Genomic DNA, 22,893 nt, shown 5'->3' on the forward strand with positions numbered 1-22,893 from the left:
TGCCAACTGCAGCAAAGTCTATCCTTTGCTGCAGGAGGGATCAGTATCTTCCCCTTCCCTCCCGTTCCCGTAGGCTGCTGTGGGGAAAATCCCACCACCTTGGTCCTGATGCACCTCAAATCCACAGTTTCCAGTCCCATATGGGCCCTAGGCATGCTCAGCAGTGGACACTCTCTCCATCACCATACTCTCTCCTCATCCAGTTCCCAGTCCCACCCTCAGCAGATTTATCAACTCCCCATTTTTACACTTTGAGCTGCAAAGGCATTCTTTATTTTCTTTAGGGTTCCCAGCTACATGTGCATTCAGAATGCAAGTCTTTTTATTTTTTAAAGATTTTATTTATGAGAGAGAGAGAGAGAGAGAGGCAGAGACACAGGCAGAGGGAGAAGCAGGCTCCATGCAGGGAGCCCGATGCGGTACTCGATCCCGGGACTCCAGAATCAAGCCCTGGGCCGAAGGCAGGCACCAAACCGCTGAGCCACCCAGGGATCCCCCACTGACCCACATTTTAATAAAATAAAGGCTCCTTTCACTCTGTTTCTCTCCCACCTTTCAGCACGGGCTTCCCTTCCCAGAGGAGCCTCTGACACAACAGGACATGGGCAGCACCTTTTAAACTCACTGTCCACTCCCATCTGCTCCTCACCTACTCGGCCTCCTGTGTTACCTGTGTCAGGAGGGCTTCACTGTCTACCCCAGAACCCGAGCCAGAAACCTGCAGGCCAGGCTAGCTACTGCCCTTCCCTCAGGCCTCTCATCACCTCAATGACCAGATGCCTGTGGTTGCATGTGCACCTCCCGGGCCTCTCCTGGGAGCTCCAGGACCATTCCTTCTGCCCCCCTCAGCCCCCTCCGGCTGGTTGGGAAGGGCCTGGCTGCTCACTTTGCCTGTCTCACACCTTCGAATGGATCTAAATCACAAATGTGACCATGTTACTTCCTGCTGAGGTCCCTTCGCTGGCTCTCCACACTTCTGGATGATGTTCAAAGTGCCTCACAAGTTGTACAGATGGTAGGATCTGCCTCCTGCTCATCACTCTGCAGGCTGTCCACTGACTTGACTCTGGCACACGGAGCCACTTGCATTTCCCTAGATGTGCCTACCTCCCACTGTTGGGAGGCAGCAAAGCAGAATGGCCCCAGAAGGAGCAAATACCTCTTCACCTTTAAGAGCAAATACCTCTTCTCCCTTGCCTTCACCCAGGGCAAGCATCCTCTTCTCTACATATTTCTTCTTCTTGAGTCCCCAGGTAGGACTCCTTCTTTCGTACCACTGTGCAGGCCTTCGGCTCAGCATTCATCGCCTGCTGCTGGCCTCCTCAATTTCCACATCTGCAAGCTCTGTACAGAAATGCACAGACCCGGTCAGCCTCGGATGCTGGAGGCTGAAGAAGTTCTGAAACCAGAAGAGTCCATCCCAAGGAAAAAATAAAAAAAACAAAAAACAAAAACAAAAACAAAAAAAAAAAAACAAACTTGCATCAAGATGATCATTGTATGGAACATAACAAAGCAAGGAGAAAGTTTTAAAATTAAGTTTCTCTGGAGAAGAGACAGATATGGAAAAGGGAGACTAGGATAAACCCAATTGGACTAGAGTGGAAGTATCCGTGTGAATTCATGATTTTTAATATCTAATTCTTTTAAGTCATCTCTCTTTCTCTCTGTTGCTATATAGATCTTTATCCTTCCTTATTTTCTTGTCTGGCTGCCAAGAGCCTAGAAGCAATGACGCTGCAGGAGAAATGAGCACTCTCCGGACCCATATCTTGGGTTTATTTCTTTCTTTCTTTTTTTTTTAAAGATTTTATTTATTTATTCATGAGAGACAGAGACAGGGAGAGAGAGAGGCAGAGACACAGGCAGAGGGAGAAGGAGGTTCCATGCAGGGAGCCCAACGTGGGACTCGATCCTGGGTCTCCAGGATTGGATCACACCCTGGGCTGAAGGCAGCGCTAAACCGCTGAGCCCACGGGGTATGTCCTCTTTTCTTTTTTAAAAAGATATTATTTATTCATGAGAGACACAGAGAGGCAGAGACATAAGTAGAGGGAGAAACAGTCTCCCTGCAGGGAACCTGATGCAGGACTCGATCCCACCGGGATCACTCCCTGATGCCAAAGGCAGAAGCTCAACCATTGAGCTACACAGGTGCCCAGATCTTGGTTTCTTTCTTTCTTTTCTTTTTTCTTTTTCTTTTTTTCCAGATCTTGGTTTCTAAATACAATTCTCTACTATAAGAAATCAAGACTCCATGGAGAAATGGCCGATTCCAGGGCTGGGGCAAGGAAGACACAAGAGAAGCTCGAAACATTATGCCAGAAAATAACAAAAAAGTGTTCAAAAATGGAGACAGGTTAAAAAGATACAGGACTCTCCCAGCAATCTGGGATGATTTGAGAATCAAAGTAAATCAAAGCAGTGGCTTGCAATTTGAAGTAAAATAGGAATCCATTCATCCATACTGATAAACAAGTATATTATTAAGTAAGGGAGAAAGGATGCCTTTCTTTGGTAGGGTGCCAACCAGTAAATGCAGATTATGGGGTTAGAAAAGCACAATGGAAGAGAACAAGGTATTTACATGATCTCAAAGTATCAACTCACAAATTCCTTGTTAATTACAAAGGGGAAAATAGTAACAGTGATCAGAGTTGACTGCAGCATTAGCAGGACCAACTGACATGATATGTGAACTTAAAATGCACGGAGGAAAAAAATAATAAAATAAAATGCATGGAGGATGTTACTTCTGTGATGTTCCCAATTGCAAAACCCTAATCTAGTCATCAGGCCAATCCAAATTGAGGAATATTCTACAAATATTCTTCGAAAATGCAAAGGTAATGAATGGCAACGAACCAAAGGCTGGGAAGTTCTGGATCAACAGAGACCCGTGTAATCCTGTGTAACTAAATGTAACACATGATCTTGCACCAGGAAAAAGAGAATTGCTATAAAGGAAATTACTGGGACAACTGACAAAATTTAAGTATGGACCATGAGTTATATAACAGTATTATTTCAGTGTCAAACTTGATTTCAATAACCGTACTTATGGTTTTAAGTTATGAGAGAGTGTCCTTGTACTTAAGGAAATGTATACTACAGATTTTGGGATAAAAGGGCACAATGTCTGCAACTTTTCTCAAATGCTTCAGAAAATACAATATGTAAGCATAGATAATAAGTCAAAAAGCAAATAAGGTAAAATGTAAAACTTGGTGAATTTGGGTAAAGGATATATGGGAGTTTTTTTTTTTTTTTTAAGATTTTATTTATTTATTCATGAGAGACCACAGAGAGAGAGAGGCAGAGACATAGGCAGAGAGAGAAGCAGGCTCCCTGTAGGGAGCATGATGTGGGGACTTGATCCTTGGACCTGGGATCTGCCCTGAGCCGAAGGCAGACACTTAACCGCTGAGCCACCCAGGCGTCCCTATGGAAGTTCTTTGTGATATCCTGTAACTTTTCTGTAGGACTGAAATTCGATTAAAATTTAAAATTTACCAAACAACCAAGAATCCAACAACGAGGGATGAGTCAGAATTATGGAACAGTCACTCTGTGGAAGCTTTAAAATTACATAGCCTTATAAATAAATAAAGTGTGTGAAGATATACAACAATATAGAAGAAATGCTCATAACATACATAGTGCTGAATGATAAAAGCAGGATACAAAGTATTCTGTGTATATTATGACAACTATGCAAAAACAAACACGTAAGGACTGGAAGGTTAAATCAAGGGTAAGGGTGGTAATGAGGACACTGGAGGGTAGGAAGAGCCGGATTTTTTTCCCCAAAAATCAACCCGTTGAAAAAGATACTTGCCAGCACTGCACCCCCCACATCCCTGCCCCCACCAGGCTGGTGTACTGGAAATCAGTGTTGTTTACTGCATTCTCTTGCCTCAAGCTGCACCCCTCCCAAACCTTAACCACCCACCAAAGAGAACTAACAGAGTAGGTATGAAGCACCCTCAGAAAGGGGAGTCTCGGGCTGGAGGAGGGGAGGCAGGAGTGGCAAGGTTCCATGGCAGGCAGTCTGCCAACCCCACGCCACAGAGCAGCTTTCACAGTCCACTCTGACCAGCCAGTTTCAGCAGCTGTGGACACAGCTGAGGGGAAGCCCAGCAACAGCGCATCTGAGACTTGAGCCTCCCTGGCCAGGCCGGGACAGAGACCCCTTTGAATGTCCTTGGACTGTGTGGACAACACTTGGGGCCTCGTTTAGCATGCTATGTCCTGGGCATAGGCAGTAAAGCTTCCTGGAACCTCAAACAGTTTAGGAACTCCTGGGTGGCCTTATCTAAAGCGGAGTGCTTGGCTCTGCTGCAGTGCGGATAAAGTGTTAAGTCCATATCAGCCTCTTCACACTTTTAACATCAGTCTACTGAGGACATGGGCAAAAAGAAGTTTAGAGCACATGACTGCTCTCAGAGGGCAAGATTCAGAGAGCCCTGGGCAGCCAAGGGAAACAGAGTAGGAATAAAAGAGAGTCGGCCTCCTGTGCAGGAGAATCCATTTTGACCCTCTTACTGTAAGAGATGTCTTTACAACTCCTTCCCTAAAAAAGTAGGAATAAGAATTAAACAGACTAAGAGACCCTCCGAGCACGTAGCTGAGGTAGACAGAAAAAAAGAAATTCTAGTTCCATAGGGAAACAGCAGCAAAAGCTTGTAAACTCCTGTAGAGAGAAACTTCCTCAACTTGGGCAATTTCTTCGTTCATAGTATTCCAGATCTGCTTCCCAACAGTTTCCCAGCCTAAAGCAAAAAGCAAGACCATTCTGAGGCATGTGACCTGATTTTAAAATATTTTATTACATAATCTTTTCATGGCACCATCAGGAGTAACAGAAAACGTTATTCCCAGTTCCTAACCACATCCTGAAAAATATACATTTGTATTTATATATTTATATCAATACTCCACCCCTATCCCCTAACTCCACCACCTAGTGTAGGTCTTTTGCTTAAAGCAAGAAACTATTCTCTCAGGTAAGAAAATATATATGGAAGCTAAATGAAGTAATGGTTAGAATAGGGACAGGGGTTGTGGGGGCAGGGAGGAAGGGGTAAAGTCCAGGCTAGGCAGGATGCATCACTGGAGTCCAGCAGAGGTGGAGGACAGTGTATAAAAAGGCAGCGTCAGGCAGGTGGATTCTGGTGTCCTTGGTCCATTAGGAGATGGCCTTTGCCTCAGGAAGGAAGGCTTCCCAGTACTTTGCCAGCTGCAAAGAAGTGGGGACAGTAAGCAAGTGCCCCCACCTAGTGGCAGAGCCTGAGCCTGGGAGGGGAGCAAGCACAGTGCCATGCATGGCACTCCCTCAGATGCCTGAGCCACCTCAAGGGAGGCTGGAGCTGAGGCAAGCTGAGGAAATGGCTAGGCTGAGTGGACCTTGGGACAGACTGGCCAGCAAGCCACACTGCCCTGACCTGTCTCTAGACTAAGAGGAAGCATCAAGTTCAAGGGAAATCACTAAAGATACTCCTGGTTCTGCCCTGGAGGGAGTACCCCTGTGGGGGCCACAGCTTTGCCCAGCTCAGTTAGCTCCTCACAATGGGGCCCACTGTTCACCACACTGCCTGGTGCCTCAGCCTTTAGAGGGTTAGGTGGAGTTTGTCCTTTAAAACTAATTTCTTATAGGATTCGGGCAATCCTGCTTAGCAAAAGACCCTACTAGATGTTCCATGTTAGAGCAACAGGGCCAGCCTAGCCCATCCCATTACCAAAGCCCAAAGTAGGCAGCAGGCCTCTGGATCAGGCACAGAGGATGAAAGTCATGTATAACTTACATACCTGCTGCTGTGAATACAGGAGTGTCTCAAGGTACTTGATCACATGGTTTTTGAAGTCCTTGGATTTCTCTTTCTATAGGAGACAGGATTCTAGAGTGATCATCCAGACAGTTACTCCTACCCTCTTGATCAGATGGTGGTGTTTATTGCTGACTGAGGCCAAACACAGCCCCAGAAACTACAGCCAGTAGTTGGAATAGCTATAACTTCCAGCCAAACAGCTTCTGCAAGGCCCTGCAAAGCTTTCTTCATGGTGGGTGGTGGGGGGTCAGAGGGGGGAAGGGGGGTGGAGGAAGAGAAGAGAGAGGAAAGAGGACCAGAGGACAAAGGACAGCTGCAAGCTTTGTTCTGTGTCTAGCTGCTCTGGTCTAGCAACACGTACAGGACAGCTACCTTGCCTCAGAACACAAACGTGAACACACATAGAAGGCGTTATTGGTTCACAACAACTACGAAGTCACCAGCACTTCCGTCTGTCTCCTGACTCAATAGACTTGAACAAAAGCAACACCACCACTAAACCAGGCACTGCACACTTGTGAGAAAATAGGATGTTCTATCTCACCTCAAACCGTATCACTTCTTTTCGGACCACAGTTGAAATCCTTTCAAAGTCCCTTTCATACTGAGTCACCCGAGACTCCCACTGGGAAGAAAAGGGGAAAGACAGGATCACTTAATACTACAGTATCATTACTGAGTCTTTCCCTCTGGACAGCAATTCTACACATGAGACCTCAATTGGTCATTATGTCTGTTTCTCTCTCTGGGTAAGATTAGAAACCATATGGGATTCAGTGTGTAAGGCCATCTGGCTGGAAAAGAGATGCTGTGTGCCCCAGGCCAGGCCTGGTCTCTAAGGAAGTTCTGGCACTCCAAAGCCTCTGGTTTAGGTACCCACCAGCAGAGCTGGGAGTTCCAGAGAACTGAATTTAGTTCTCACCAGTGGGGCATATCTGAGTCACCTTGGAGTTTTTCTAAGACCCACCCAGGACCCCTCTTGAAGAGATTCTTATCTGACAAGTCTGGGTGGAATGGGAAAAGGGAAAAAGTGTCAGGCCTTCAGGCAAGCCTGGACTCTTCTGAGGCTTCCTCAGCAGCCACTGTCCTTTAGGCTCAAATAGCTCTCTTGCCTGCTGTGGGGTTTCAAGCATCTGGGTGGGATGGGACCTAGGCTCACTGGGGAGTCAGAATACCCCCACTCATCTGCCTTGGGGGGCCTCACCTCTAAGATCTCGTCCTTGGCCTGCTGCAGTTTGTCAGGCTTGTTGGCCCAAAGCAGCCGAGCCTCAGCCTCCCGCTTCTTCTGCAGCGTAGCTTGAGCATCCTGCCAGCGCTGCCATGTCTTCATGCGCTGATCGAAGGCAGCCTGTAAGGGTGGGGGGTTGGGGAAGAGCACAACCAGCCCTTCAGGAGCTCCACTGGCTCCAGCCTGAAGGAGGGGGTAAGGGTAGAAGGGCTGGCTCTCTCCAATAGCTGTGCTAGAGAAGGACCAAGCAAGGACAGGTTCTGCAGCCACATGTTAGTGCCCAGCTGGAAGCTTAACATAAAACAGCACAAGCTTGGCTAAGACTCCTTTCCAAGCCTCCAGTAGGCCAGTGCCATGCTGCTTCATGCGACTCCCAAGGCTGGATGGCTGGGAGCACAGTAGGTGGCCTGATGCCAATGCCCAACACTATGGCTCCCAAACTGCCTCTCTCAGATGAGTCCATGGGTCTACACACTTTTCCTGAACTCCTGCCATATGCCAGGAACTAAGGATATACTGGGGTATGAAACACGTGGTTCTGCTTTTTAATGGAGCTTATAATCTAATAGAAACCACTGACATTATATTAATAATTATCAATTAATAATTAGACATACACAGAATACAGAGAAAACAAGCAGGGGACCTATAACATAGTAACATAATTGGAGACCTACCTCAGCCTGGGAGATATACAAGGTAAGGTCAATCTAAGGAAGCAACCCTATTATTATATATGCCCAATAGTATACGGGTTAGTTTAACAGATCTTTAAATGAATGCTTGAAGCTACCAGGGGACACACAGCTTCCATCTCATCTATACACTCAACTGCTGCAGGCTATTTAGGTTCACAGGCCCACTGCTGGTTTTCCCTGTTTCCAGTCCCTTGATCACATTTCCAGAGGATAGTTGTTGGCCTATCCACACCATGTACCACCTCCACTGGCTTAATAGGCTTCAAGAGGCAGCCTGGATGAGAGGTCTGTGTGTGGGGCCAGACTCCTAGCCCTGTTCCATTTGCTCTCCTTCACTATGGGAAGTTCCCTGGATGTTTCCTAGGTCTCCATAGTGCCAAAGTTTGAAACTTGAGGAGTGAATGCCACTAAATTCACCTTTCCTGGCATTGACTGTCACTTGTGCTCACTTGTAATTTCTTAGCAGCTCAATGTCAAAGGATGGGTAAAGGGTAACCATATCCATGTAAGACTCAAGCCTAAACCTCTGGGTTAAGAGCAGTGCAGCTCCAGGTTCAGGGAAAAGCAAAAGAGAAATATTTGTTCATCTCCTCTATACCACTGCCAGCTCATGATTATGAGGAGGGCAGGTGGAGAGTCTGAGAAAAATCCCAGCTTGAAGTTCTGCACAGACATGCTGCCCCAGCCTCTGCATGGAGCTCTAGGCTGGGCCTCTCTCCCCACTGTCCACAGGGGCTCACCCAGCCTAGGAGGTCACAACCTAGAGCTGTGCTCTCCTGAGACTCCAAACAATGCCCCCTCTGAAAGCTCCCCAGAGAGGGCCCTGAGGTGGCGCTCCGTCTTTGTAGTCTGACCAGATCTAGGAATTCCAAAGCAGGTTATTTTTCCAGCCTCTTATCACTCTGGGGTGAGCAGGAGAGGGCAATGAACAACCTCACAGGCTATACTGAGCAACTCTACCATGGAGGAAACGAGAGCCCTGGGAGCAGCTCGGTTCTTGACAACACGGGAGCTCCCTAGTGGGGGAGATGCTGGAGACGAGGAGTGAGGGTGGCTCTGCTCTAACTCAGAGGCTCATTCTGGTCCCAAGCTGGTTCCGTGTAAGGCCCTTATAAGACAGGTGCCAGGATCTCTCGTGGCTCTTTCTCTATCTCAGGGAGGCCATGCAAGAGCTAATACCACTGCCCAAGGGAGCTTCCCTGGCTGCTCTAAAAGGTCACAGGAAACCAGGCTGCCCTGGTTACCAGGAGAAGAGGTAGGCTGCGGTGTTACCAGTGTGGTCAGCACAGCACACAAAGGACTCTGGTGACAAGCTCTCTCTACCCCCTGGCCACACTCCTCCATGCAATGCCAAGCCGGTTCCGTGTAATTACCTGACTGCCCACAACAGAGGGACAAGTGAAGCCAGTACCAGGGCAAAGCTGCTGCTTACTGTTAAGGAGGCAAAGACCAAAGGACTGAGGAAGTCACTGCTCCAGGGAGCCAAGACAGCAGGCCTATCATAAACCTTGTTTGATGAAAGGAGCACTGTCCAGCTTCAATAATAATGAGGGGCCTACTTGGAAATTCAAGAATAGTCTTTTCTCTAAATGCATTTGAAAAACTGACTGTAGGCCTCAAAATGACTCAGTAACTAGCTAACAGTTAAATGGATTTTTTGGTTCATAAGATACCGTCTCTCTTGAGAGTAGAAGAAAGTTACACCTATTTTCAGCTATAATGGATGGAAGCTTCTTGGAGAGGGGAAAAGCAAAAGAAAGACAAATTAAATCAAGGACGGGGGGAGAAAGAGGAAAGGAAACAGAGGCTTACACGGACTATGGCCAGGAGACGAATGTAGTCACTGAGGAGCTCAGCAAGGAGGAAGAAGTCATTGTTGGCCTGTTCCTGGTGGAGCTGCTCAATTTTTTCTTCCACCTCAGCCAGCTGGGAGAGTGCCCGTGACAATGCTGTGTTGTCCTCAGAGCTCCCAAGCATGGCTAGACTCTTTGCAAACTGGGCTGTGTTCAGCGCTAGCTCTGGAAGAAGACAGCAGAGGCCTCTGATCTCAAGGAAAAGGGACAAGTCAGCTGGCACCACATGGCATGCCTTAGCAAACCTGCCTCTGTGTATCTAACAGGGGACTCTGCAACCCAGTCACTTATACCATGGCTGTACGTAAAGAATGAGGGGAGTGCAGTGTGGTCACACGAGCAGGGAGAGGCACCTGCTGGCCTAAGTTTCACTAGGTTGAGGCCTACCTGGAGGAAGCAGTTCCAATATTCCTGAGAACTAGGGGCCAGTTAATACCAACAGGCCAAATGATTTTAATTTTCATGTTAAAGCTCATTGGTTTGTTTGTTTATTTATTTATTTTTAATTTTTATTTTTTTTAAAGCTCATTGTTAAAGTCTGTGCACACTGCCTACTCCTACATCTTCTAGAGCAAGACAAGCTTTTTCTGTGAAGGGCCAGATGATTTAAGCTTTGAGGACCACATCTGGTCTCATTTTCTCTTTTTTCACTCATCCCTTTAAAAATGGAAAAAGCATTCCTAGCTTGTAGCAGTAGGTCAGGGCCTGATGTGGCCCATGGACTAGGCCATATCTTGCCAAGTCTTACATTGCCTTCATTCTAACTGTTCTCTGCCTGTTCGGATTTCTGTTTATTGCCATGTTTAAGGCAGAGCATTCAAACTTGGCAAATTTTACTAGCTCTTAGGCCAAGGTGAGGAGACATACATGGTTTCCCTGAATTTATGTATTGCCAATTTGACCATGTAGCTAAAATGTGTGACATCACTTCAGATATAAGCCACCAATTCAAACCACATCAGCTTAATAAGTCCATGTTCCAGGTAGAAAAAGTCAATGCTTACAGTGACTGAGGCAGGAGGTGCAGGGCATACTTTTTTGATGAGAACATCAAGGACTAGGTGGGCTGAGAATTTCAACTTGAATGGCTGATAAACTTGGGAACAGGATGCCCTCCCATCTCCAGCTCAATGGAGACATCAATTTCCCCCAGCTCCAAGTGTATTTCTGACGTTGTTACCTTTCCTATGGTTGACTAGAGTTTCTACAACAGCATGCAGTTTTCGTAAGCGCTGCTCTTCACACTCTACTTCCTGGAGCTTCTCCTCAAACCACTGAAACACACAAGCCCAGATCTTTAATGGAGGGGACTCATATAGGTGTATAGCACAGCATTTCCTTAGCAGTTTTTTTAAAAAGGGACCGAATTATCTTTAAAGGAAAGTCTCTGAGAAATTCAGGATCCTCAGGGCTTCTCACCCATAAGATTGATGGGGCAGGGGAAGGTGGGAGGGATGGGGCAGGGGAAGGTGAGAGGAATTGGGCTACTCACAATGTCTGATTCATTCATCTTGATGGTCATTTTACTGACTGCATCTGTGGCTTTGTTGAACATCTTGAGGAGACCAGCGCCACTCAATGTCTGGGTACCAACGGCGCGTGGCAGCTATAAGACCAAGAAGGCGGGATGGCATGTTATCTGCTGCCCCTATTTTAGGTTCAGAAGAATTAGTATCCATCAGATGGCATGCCCAAAACTTGCCAAACAAATTATTTGAACTGTAGATTGTTGTTTTCAAAGGAGTTAGACATATCTGTAACTAGCACACACAGAAAAAAAAACAAATTAAAAGGGCTATGTTACAAATAATTCTATGTTACCTACAGAATTAGGAAAATGTTCAGCTTTTGATACAGTATGCAGAAAGACAGGAGAGTAAGATTGTTATGTGGTCTGGTGACCTTGTGTTGAGACTGTCTGCCATCCCAGGCACAAACTGCTTAAATATCAAACATGCTTTTGTTAAAAGATCCTTTGGATCAATATACTCTGGACAAAACTGGATGAAGGGTCTTGAGAAGCTTTGAAGCTGTGCTGTGATTCCATTTGGATTTTTCTCAGTGAACAAAGGACTAAGGACAGGAGTGTTATTTATTCAGATTGAGGGAATTTTTAGGGATGACCTTATTAAGCCAAGCATGTCAAACATTTAAGAACAATTTAGTTGGTTCAGCCCTACCACAACTTTCCTAGGGTATGGAAGGGATCTGAAAGAATCTATAGTAAATATAGTATATACCATACTAAAAATTAGATTTTAGTGCTCAGGGCTGTTAGGGCAATAGTTTTCACTTGGGGTACATTTGTTCCCTAGGGGACATTTGGCCATTGCTGCAGATAATTTTGGTCATTAAAACTGGGGAGGGGATGCTATTGGAGTCTAGTGAATAGAGGCCAGGGATGCTGCTACACCTATAATGCACAGAGCAGCTCTCTAGAACGAAGAATGATCCAGCCCAAAGTATCAACAGTGCTGTTGTAGACAAATTCTGTTTTAGGGGTTATAACATGGGGATGAGGGGCCAAAAAAGCAAAAATATATATAGAAATCCCAGAGGAGGAATGAAAAGATTTTTGCATTAAGCAAAGAAATTTTAATTAAAAAAATTTCATTTGGTGGGGGGAATTCGATATACTTAGTACCATTTTCTTCATTAGAGTAATGCATATCATATGCAAATTAAATAAAAATTTAAAAGTAAAAACAAAATGAAAAAACAAATACACAATGATAGCCCCACCTTGTCACTAATTTATTTCTAGTTTTCTTTCATATGAGATACATTATTTCATTCCAGTGTTTGTTTTCCATCCTTAATGACTAACATGTTCCCATAGCTCTATATACATACTGTTTCAAGTTTCACTTTTTATAATTTCTTTTAAAGTAAGCTCTACACACAATGTAGAGCTCGAACTCACACTAGAACTCAAGATCCTGAGATCAAGAGTCACATGCTTCACCAACTAAGCCAGCCAGGCACTCCACGTAATTTTTTTAATATATATTTTCAATGAATATATATAAACATTTCTGTATACTTTCTGTTAATGATGAGAATAAAGTATATGTTGTATTGATATATTTCACTTACTTCTTCAATTTTTAGCAACTGGGCCATCTCCAACTTTTCACAATTATGAAAAGACTATGCATAGCCTGTAAAAAAGATGGTCTAGGGATCCCTGGGTGGCGCAGCCGTTTGGCGCCTGCCTTTGGCCCAGGGCGCGATCCTGGGGACCCAGGATCGAATCCCGCGTCAGGCTCCCGGTGCGTGGAGCCTGCTTCTCCCTCTGCCTCTGCCTGTGCCTCTGCCTCTCTCTCTCTCTCTGTGTGACTATCATAAATTAAAAAAAAAAAAAAAAAAAAAAAAAAAGATGGTCTATTTGAATCAACACTTTCACTACATGGCAGTTCTGTGGTCTGTGGTAAGTGGTTTTGAACCAACGCCTCTCAGCTCCTGGCACAAAATAAGCATTCAATTTGAGCCTAATAGTAACCTATGAAAGACATGCAAAGGACTTGCCAAGTAGATCATTGTGTTGTTCCAGTAAGACAAAACTAGGCTGCAGTTTGACCTTTAAAACCAGTTGCTTTCAATTATAGGCAGAACTTTTTATTTCACAGGCTGAAAAATACCTGTCATTCTTGAGGGCTTAAAAATTAGCATATAGTCTTGTATTAAGCCAAATGCATGTAAAGTGCTCAAATGTTTGTTGAATGAACTAGTTTCATTTCACTAGAGGCAGATATAAATTATGCAATTCAGTTTGTATAATACTAACCTCTTCTTTTTCCAAGAACTCCCGGACATCAGGGTCCTGTAACATGGTAGGATGATTCACAATCCTTTGAAGGTACCTACAGGGTATTAACAGTTATCTGGTTAGTCAACCTGGCCTCACAAGGTTTGGGGTGTTATACAGTGTTGGCAAGGGTACATCTTTCATTACTTTAAGATGTCCTCAGATAAGGCACTTGAATGTGACTCTGCTTTTTTTTTTTTTTTTTTAAATATATTTTTAAAATTTTTATTTATTTATGACAGTCACACAGAGAGAGAGAGAGAGAGGCAGAGACATAGGCAGAGGGAGAAGCAGGCTCCATGCCCTGGGAGCCCGATGTGGGATTCAATCCCGGGTCTCCAGGATCGCGCCCTGGGCCAAAGGCAGGCGCCAAACCGCTGCGCCACCCAGGGATCCCAGACTCTGCTTTTAAACACATTGAAATTCATACTCTTCACATATTTCTAAAAAGGGAAGAAACATAACTGCTCAGAAAGAGACCTCAGAGCCAGTCATATATGATTGTCAAAGGGAATATCCTTAACTGCTCACTCGGGATGAGGAAAGAAAAGATGGTCTGTTCTTAAGGTGGGAAGATCAGAGACTTAGGAAATGTTGGAGAGCTTACAGAAGTGTGAGTCTTTAATTCAGTTGACTCTCATCTCTACTAACTCCAGTGAATGTTTCATAATTAAGTCTCAATTTCAGGTTCTTACCTGTTTTCCTGTTCTTATATCATTCAGGAAAATGGTTATATGGCACTTACCTTTCTAGAGCAGCCCTCCGTTTTTCAAGAAATTCTGCAGAAGAAGAATCTTCCTTCCCAACTTTTACTTTTGTCATTCCTGGAGTGGAATTTAAAAAGTAAAAATAACTTTAAATCACTGTGAATTAAAAACAAACAAACAAACACCTGTAGAAAAGCCCACAGAAGGAAAGGCAATGAGAACAGCATTACAAAAAATAACCAAAGGCCACTTCTACACTTTTATGTTATGAGGTGCACGAACAAAAGGTTCTTCACACGAGAGTCATATTTTGAACTAGACGCAAAGTGTTGAAGGTTCTAAACTCTGAGACTTGCAGAACATTATACATTTTCTAAAAGAGGGCCACAGGACTCTGAGTATAGATTAATAAACATCAATTGATGGCAATGGGAATGTTCCTTGGCTCCCTCGGGCCCCCATCTTACTTAGAACATTTCAGTCTGGAGGAAACAGGAATCATTTAAGACTCCTGATACAATACAAACATGAACACAACACAACACAACACAACACAACACACACACACACACACCCATACACACAGAGCTGTGAAAGCTCAAAGCAGAGCTTCCTACTGCACCTGAAGGAAGAATACATGTCAAAACATGCTATTTCTCTAGACCTTATGTGATTTATAGGAAAATGCTGGAACTATCTCTTTCCTGACCATAAGATTCCACACTTTTAATAATAGTCTCTTGGGACATCTGGGTGGCTCAGCGGTTGAGCATCTCGTGAATAAATAAATAACATCTGGTTTAAACAAAAATCTTTTTTTTTCTTTTTTTTTTTTTTTTTAAGATTTTATTTATTCATGATAGACATAGAGAGAAAGAGAGAGGCAGAGACACAGGCAGAGGGAGAAGCAGGCTCCATGCCGGGAGCCCGACATGGGACTCCATCCCGGGACTCCAGGATCGCAACCTGGGCCAAAGGCATGCGCCAAACCGCTGAGCCACCCAGGGATACATAAACAAAAATGCTTTAAAAAATAGTAGTCTCTTATACTAATTAGAAATTATACTACAGAAGGAATGCAAAGGAAAAAAATCCAAGAAGAATTAAAGACCACATAGCTTACCTATTAGGCTTTTCTCAGGTGGAGGAGGGACAATAAAGCCATTCTGAGAATGTTTCTCCGAAAGCTTCTCATAAAGACCCAGAAAGTCACTAAATCTTCTTTTCACTGCAAACTGTTTACTCCTGAACATTGGTAAGCTCGTCTTGGGGACAGAAAAAACACAAGGCAATTTCATTTCAAATAGAAGATGAGTACAGATCTTTAAAGTCATCTGGCTTAAGTGAAAGGAATCTACTTCCTAGATCCCTGTCCTTTAGCTACCCAGCAAACAACTTTCTTCAAAGCTGAGATTCTTAAACCTTCTGAACTACAGTCCCCCTTCTGGCTGTCTGGAAGTCTACAGAGCCCTTCTCAAAATAAGGATTTTAAATGCATAACATAAAATGTATAGGATTATAAAGGCAACTAACTAAATTGAAATCCAGTTCCACATCCAGGTTAGGAACCCTTCCTCTAAAGGAAACTGATGTTGAAATCTAGTTTAAAGTGGAAATCTATGGTCACCTGTAACTATTTCATCTTGCACTGCTTAATTAAGGGTATCAGTTCCTGGAATTAAAGCAGTGAAACTAAAGACAGACTAAAGGGGGAGGATTAAGTGAAATGTCCACAATGTAGACATTTTAGCTTCTAAGGGGTCACTGAATCTGGAACTCACAGGTGGCAGGCCAACAAATAGCAGTGAGACAATAAATATGAAGGAGACTTCTAGTAAAGAAAGATTAGGCCTACATCATGATGACAGACCATTTAATACTCACCAGGCAGGCAAAATTTAAGGAGGCTGTCCTTGCCAATTGTTGGCAAAGAAGTATATCAAAGGAGAATTTTTTATATGCCAATGGGAGTATAAATTGGTACAAGGGCTTTGAAAAAATTTGTATTCCACAAACAAAAACAAAAGTTCGTATTCCCTTTCCTCAACATTTGCCCTATCTATGACCCAAGGGACTACTTCTGGGTATATACTCTAGAGATACTCTTCTATGTGTATACTAGGAGACATGTGCAAGAAAGGTCATGGTTCATAATTACAAAAACTGGAAACATGCCAAATATTCACAACAGGAAAACGGAGAAATATATTATGCTATAATCACACAATGGACTAACTACAGCTACACACAACATGGATGGGTCTGAGAAACAATGCTAGTAAAGAAAGCACTATTTTCAGCATGATGCCGTTTTTATGAAACTTAAGAACAAAGCAAAACAGTATTTTGTTTAAAGATACATATGTGAAGACTCTTTATAAAGGAAATGAGAGACTCAGGAGAGTGGCTGCCCTTAAGGTGTGAGGGAGGGGATATGACAGGGAGAAACACGCAGGTAGATTCAATGGTACTCATCTTAAGACTGGTGGTAGGTTCGGGGCTTCATTTTTTATGCTTCATAACCTGCATACAACATTGTGTAAGTTTTGTATGCATTAATGTTATGTAAAAAAGGAAGACCAGACTCTAGGGGTAAAAGGGTAGGGAAAGTATTAAAAGAAGCTCCACATAGGGAATCTCATAAGAAGTGATGATTTTTAAACAGGTGATATAGTCTGGGGCAATCCACCAAACTAGTTCTAAACCACAGAGTTCCTAAGAGGGATGGGGATATATCAGATATACCACAGGTCTTAATAAAACTTACAAAGTTTCAAACTGAAGTGTTAGCTCTCTGGAAGGAAAGTGGAAAGGCTCAGATGAGATTACCAAAGGGATGCAGGCTTGCTCCATCTTGAGTAAACTTGAAGGAGGATGTTGGCAAAGAAACTAAAGAAATACCCAGAAATAATCTGAATAATGACCTTCTTGGTATAAACACCCACGTCTATTAAGTCAGTCACCGTAGGGTCACCTGGACTCACCTGTGTTGTAACTTTGTAGGCTACATAAGCATTCATACCATCTCCTGTGGAGAACAACAGAGCACAAGAGGATTATTTTATAAACCAAAGCAGTGCTGATCTTGCTCACATTTCACCAGGAATTGTAAACCACAGAAGTCCTACATAAGAAGGGATACTTCTTTCATCTCCAAGCTTTATATACTATCCTATAATCTTGCCTTAGGGTCTCTGTGTTACATATTATGCCCCCACAGATGCTGGCAGGGCCCCAGGATGAATTAGACAAGAAAGTCATCCCCTGTTCCAAGGGTAGGCTCCATTCATACCCTCCACAAAGCAGCACTGGATACTCACAATCCATCGGTTGTTGCCATGCCAATATTTGGGCTGGTTATACACATCTGTCTAAAACCAAACAATTCTCTTGCTGTATAAAGCAGGAGGAGGAGAAGGAAGCAACTGATGTAAAAGGAAACAAGCAGTTCTACCCTAAGCTAGCTCTGGGCTCGGTTTGCTCTTTCAGAAATACTGTCACGGATCCCTCCATTGGTGCTGGGGGACACTAACCTCTCTCATCTAGCATGTTCACCCAAGCAAAGGGCCTGGCAGGAAGACGCTCCGGCTGCCTGATGTCACACAAATCTCTTTCCTGGAGGAATTATTTTTCTGAAAAAGTCTTTGACTGTTAAATAATTTGGGATTCAAGCAATTGTTTTTCTCCATGGTAGTGTCTTGACCTAGACCACTTAGGGACATAAAGGCACCATTGACTCCCTGAGCAGTGAAAAGACACACTGGACTCAAACAAAGCTCTAGTACTAGAATCTGGTGTTTTGGGTTGGTTTTGTTCCCTTCTTCCCAACCCCTCAATTCTTTCCCTACACCAAACAGGAAAACCTAGGTCAACCATTACTAGCTGCTTAAGCTCCTGAACTGGTCCTGAGAGAGAGAGGGCACAGGGGAATGTGGTGAAGTATCGGATCAACAGGGTTACATACTGCAACTTGGTTCCAATGACATGGCTAGGAATGCCTGCTTTTTTAAAAAGTACACAGAGAAGTTGGAAATTATATGGGAATAGAGAGCTTGTGTTTCCTACCTCTCTAATCCTACCAAAAGGATGTGTATGAAACAGAAATCATAAGCTAAAGCTTAGAAATTACTGCATATCAATTACCACTGTTAGTTCTCTTTTTTTTTTTTTTTTTTTTAATTTTTTATTTATTTATGATAGGCACACAGTGAGAGAGAGAGGCAGAGATACAGGCAGAGGGAGAAGCAGGCTCCATGCACCGGGAGCCCGACGTGGGATTCGATCCCGGATCTCCAGGATCACGCCCTGGGCCAAAGGCAGGCGCCAAACCACTGCGCCACCCAGGGATCCCTGTTAGTTCTCTTCTAAACCACTTATACTACATTGCTTAACACTGCTAAGAATATTTATCACTGTTAAAAGGAAAAAAAATCTAAATTTACTTCATAGAAAAAGTATTCAAAATTTCATTCACAAGGCATAGTCAAATTTCCAAAGGTCAATCCCATAATTTAGTGCCTACAATTAAGGAAAGCCTAAGTGCAAACATACATAAAACATGACAGCAAAGCAGGATCTTCAGTTTGCCAGCATATTACCTTCTTTTACTGAGCTAATGAGTTAGAAAAAACATACCTGCATGTATATACAGAGTTCATAAAATATGGAAATGGGCTAGTAATATAGCAGTTTTAAATTTATGCTTATTTCCTAAATAATTTCAGAAAGTTGAAGATGACATATATAAGTTACCAAGAGTCTAAAAAGCGGTAGTAGTGGCATTTTAATTTATTTTTAAAAGGATTTATTTACTTATTTTAGAGAGGGAGAGAGTGCGTGCAAGCGTGTGTGCACATGTGCACAAATGGGGGGCAGAGGGAGAGAGAATCTGAAGCAAACTCTGTGTTGGCGCAGGGCTTGATCTCACGATATTGAGATCACCACCTGAGCTCAAACCAAGAGCTGCCTGCTTAACCAACTGCACCATCAGGTGTCCCAATTAATTAATTTTTTTAAGGTTTTAAGTAATCTCTACACCCAATGTGGGGTTCTAACTTATGACCCCCAAGATCAACAGGTGCATGCTCTACCATCTGAGTCATCCAGGAACCCTGGTTTCTATCTATCTATCTATCTATCTATCTATCTATCTATCTATCTATCTATCTATGATAGACACACAGTGAGAGAGAGGCAGAGACATAGGCAGAGGGAGAAGCAGGCTCCATGCACCGGGAGCCTGACGTGGGATTCGATCCCGAGTCTCCAGGACCGCGCCCTGGGCCAAAGGCAGGCGCCAAACCGCTGCGCCACCCAGGGATCCCCCCTGGTTTCTTATTTAGATGTGTGTAGGAATGAACATGACTCGGAGATCAAGAGTTGCATGCACTACTGACTGAGCCAGCCAGGTGCCCCAAGATCAGGTCTTGAATATGAATATGCTTTAAGTAGCTGTTTTTTGACATCAACATGACTAAGAATCTAGACTGTAGCACCAGAGAATGAAAGCTATTCACCAAAGTAATACGAGTTTAAATAAATCTAAACCACAGGATGTTTAAATTACTGTCATGGGTAGAATTCTGTCCTTTTAAAAATATACGTTGAAAGTCCTAATGTGGGGATGCCTGGGTGGCTCAGCGGTTGAGTGTGTGCCTTTGGCTCAGGGCATTGGGATCGAGTCCCATGTCGGGCTTCCTGCATGGAGCCTGATTCTCCCTCTGCCTATGTCTCTGCCTCTCTCTCTCTCTCTCTGTGTCTCTCATGAATAAAAAAAGAAAAGAAAAGAAAGAAAGAAAAGAAAAGAAAAGAGAAAAGAAAAGACAAAAGAAAAGAGAAAAGAGAAGAGAAAAGAAAAGAAAAAAGAAAAGAAAAGAAAAGTCTTAATGCCCCAGTATCTCAGAAACTATTTGGAAACAGGGTCTTTATAGAAGTAAAGTGAAAATGAGGTCAGAGGGTGTGGGCCCTAATTCAACTTGATTGGTGTCCTTATAAAGAAAAATGTGGACACAGAGAGACACATAAAGAGAGAAAACAACGTGAATACACTTAGGGAGAATGCCATGTGACAATGAAGGCACAGACTGGGGTGATACATCTATAGGCCAAGAATACCTGAGGCTCCCAGAAGCCAGGAGAGGCATGGAACAACCTTCCCTAATGCCTTCAGAGGGAGGATGGCCTTGCTGACAGACACCATGATTTCAGAATTCTGGCCCTCAGAATTCTGAGCAAATATATTCCTGTTGTTTTAACCCACCCTGTTACTAGTATTTTGTTATAGAAGTCCTAGAAAACTAATATACTTCCTCCCTCTCCTGGTTTATTAAGCATCATGACTTTTATTAATTTTCTTAAATATAATGATTTTTAAATATTAAAACAATTAATATTATTGACTTACAATTTTTCTTACTCTACCAAGGATTTAAAGCAGATAATAACTAGCTTAAAAATCAGTGTGCTTGGGCAGCCCTGGTGGCTCAGTGGTTTAGCGCCGCCTTCAGCCCAGGGCCTGATCCTGGAGACCCAGGATCAAGTCCCACATCGGGCTCCCTGCTAGGAACCTGCTTCTCCCTCTGCCTGTGTCTCTGCCTTTCTCTCTCTCTCTCTCTCTGTGTCTCTCATGAATAAATAAATAAAATCAATCTGCTTATATGGAATACTTAAAATATTAGAGGCAAAAAATAATCCTGCATATGTAATCCAAAGTACTGGTCCAGGCTCTACCATGGACCATACTGAGACCTGAAAAGAAAGCTGCATTTCACCTACTGGTCCTCAGTTTCCTCTATTATTGGATGAGGAAACTGTATAAGATACTCATAAACATCCTACCAGGGCAACAGTCTAGGAAAAGTCAAACTCAACAGTTCAACAACAAACCATTTTGGCATAAAGTCTAATTACACTTTATATGGGGTTGGAAATTACATTTTCCTCTTAACCATATAAACATCATCCCTGTTTAGGAGGAAAAGCTTTGTAAAGTCTCTTCTCTCAGGGAGTAAGTACAGAACAAGGAAAGTTGAGGCCTGTTGCTCTCTACTCATTAATAGCTTTTACAACCCTAGAACATGGGAAGGCTATCCAGTAAATCTAAGTTTTAGCTAAAGTTAAGCACTGTGCTTTCTGAAAATCAAACGTCCCCCAAATATGACCAAAATTCAACCTAAGTCCTTTAGTTTTTACCGATCAAAGAGAGATGCAGATTTACATACTTCTTTAGGCTATCAAGAGTGCATGATAAATAACAAGAATTCCAAACTTCTTGGAGGAAAAACAAATTCAGTACTCTCAAATTTTAGAACATGTCTTTTAGGATACTTATCTTTTTTCTTTTTTTTAAGATTTATTTATTCATGAGAGACAGAGAGAGACAGAGACAGAGACAGAGGCAGAGGGAGAAGCAGGCTCCCCTCAGGAAGCCCGATATGGGACTCTATCCCAGGACTCCAGGATCATGCCCTGGGCATGCACTAAACCACTGAGCCACCCAGACTCACATGGAATTCAAATGTGATTGGATTATATCACATTAATGTGATGCCCCTCTTTTAGGATACTTAAATGGAATATATGACTTCAAAAAAAAGAGTAAAATGGTCTCATCAATTCTGTGGGAGAAAGCAACATTTGGGTCCTTTTTTTTTTTTTTTTTTTTTTTTAACATTTGGGTTCTTAAAAAAAGATTCTGACGTGCCTGGCTGGCTCAGTCAGTGGAACATGTGACTCTTGATCTCAGAGTTGTAGGTTTTAAGCACCACATTAGGTGTAGAGATTACTTAAAAATAAAATTTTGGGGGCCCCTGGTTGGGTCAGTCGGTTAAGAAATGGACTTTTTTCTTTTCTTTTTTTTTTTTAAAGATTTATTTATTTACTCATGAGAGACACAGACAGAGAGAGAGAGAGAGAGGCAGAGACACAGGCAGAGGGAGCCTAATGCTGGACTTGATCCCTGATCCTGGGATCAAGACCTGAGCCAAAGGCAGGCACCCAACCACTGAGCCACCCAGGATTCCCGAGACGGACTCTTAACTTCAGCTCAGGTCATGATCTCAGTGAGACTGAGCCCCGTGTTGGGCTCGGTGCTGGGTGTGGAGCCTGCTTAAGATTCCCTCTCCCTCTCCCACTGCCCTGTCACCTCCTCCCTGCTCATGTGTGCTCTCTCTAAAAAGAAATAAAAAACTTTTAAAAGGGATTCTAGTGGTATTTAATGTCTCTGATTTTTTTTCCCGAAAAGCAAAGAAAGCCTAATAAAGTACTAGGTAACTGCTATTTCTGGCCTTAGAAGCATAGCAAGGGGTATAATCTTACAGGAAAGATAATGATGAAACACTTCATGTTGGCTAATTCGCTCTAAAGGTAACTGTGTAGAAATTAGCTAGCTATGCTCTCCTTGGCCACATCCTAATATCAGAAGGAGTGCCAAGTATACTTACCTATCTTTTCAGGATCAGTTATACCAACTGTCAAATCAAATTGGTCTTCCTGTTCTTCTTCCTCTAGCTTTTAAAGAGAAGACAAACCATGAAAATTAATACACCAAAAAGGCTATGAATTTTACCCTGCAATTACTATGTATCAAAATAACATCATCAAGCTATAACCTTCTATACATCAGTTTAGTTCTGTCCGTTTCCCAAATCCCAAGGAATCAACTTTCATACTTTGAAGTCTGCTTATAAGTCTGTTACATCTATTCTCCTAAAACCTTATTTTGGGGCAGCCCAGGTGGCTCAGTGGTTTATCACCACCTTCAGCCCAGGCCG

General features: G+C 43.2%; 1 protein-coding gene across 1 annotated transcript in view; it reads right to left on the reverse strand.

Moving 5' to 3' along the window:
- Positions 1–4,810: 4,810 nt before the first annotated feature.
- SNX1 (sorting nexin 1) overlaps positions 4,811–22,893 on the reverse strand; it is a 37,183-nt gene continuing 19,100 nt past the window's right edge. The window contains exons 4-15 of the mRNA XM_041744775.1: positions 22,564–22,630; positions 17,107–17,150; positions 15,246–15,387; positions 14,161–14,239; positions 13,395–13,470; positions 11,100–11,213; positions 10,788–10,881; positions 9,567–9,772; positions 7,033–7,176; positions 6,373–6,453; positions 5,809–5,880; positions 4,811–5,239 (exon numbers count right to left, since the gene is read on the reverse strand). Of these exons, the coding sequence (XP_041600709.1) occupies positions 5,189–5,239; positions 5,809–5,880; positions 6,373–6,453; positions 7,033–7,176; positions 9,567–9,772; positions 10,788–10,881; positions 11,100–11,213; positions 13,395–13,470; positions 14,161–14,239; positions 15,246–15,387; positions 17,107–17,150; positions 22,564–22,630 (1,170 nt within the window). The 3' untranslated portion in view covers positions 4,811–5,188. The remainder of the gene's footprint in view (positions 5,240–5,808; positions 5,881–6,372; positions 6,454–7,032; positions 7,177–9,566; positions 9,773–10,787; positions 10,882–11,099; positions 11,214–13,394; positions 13,471–14,160; positions 14,240–15,245; positions 15,388–17,106; positions 17,151–22,563; positions 22,631–22,893) is intronic.

The sequence above is a fragment of the Vulpes lagopus genome, chromosome 2 (assembly GCF_018345385.1).
Source record: "Vulpes lagopus strain Blue_001 chromosome 2, ASM1834538v1, whole genome shotgun sequence".
Lineage (NCBI taxonomy): Eukaryota > Metazoa > Chordata > Mammalia > Carnivora > Canidae > Vulpes > Vulpes lagopus.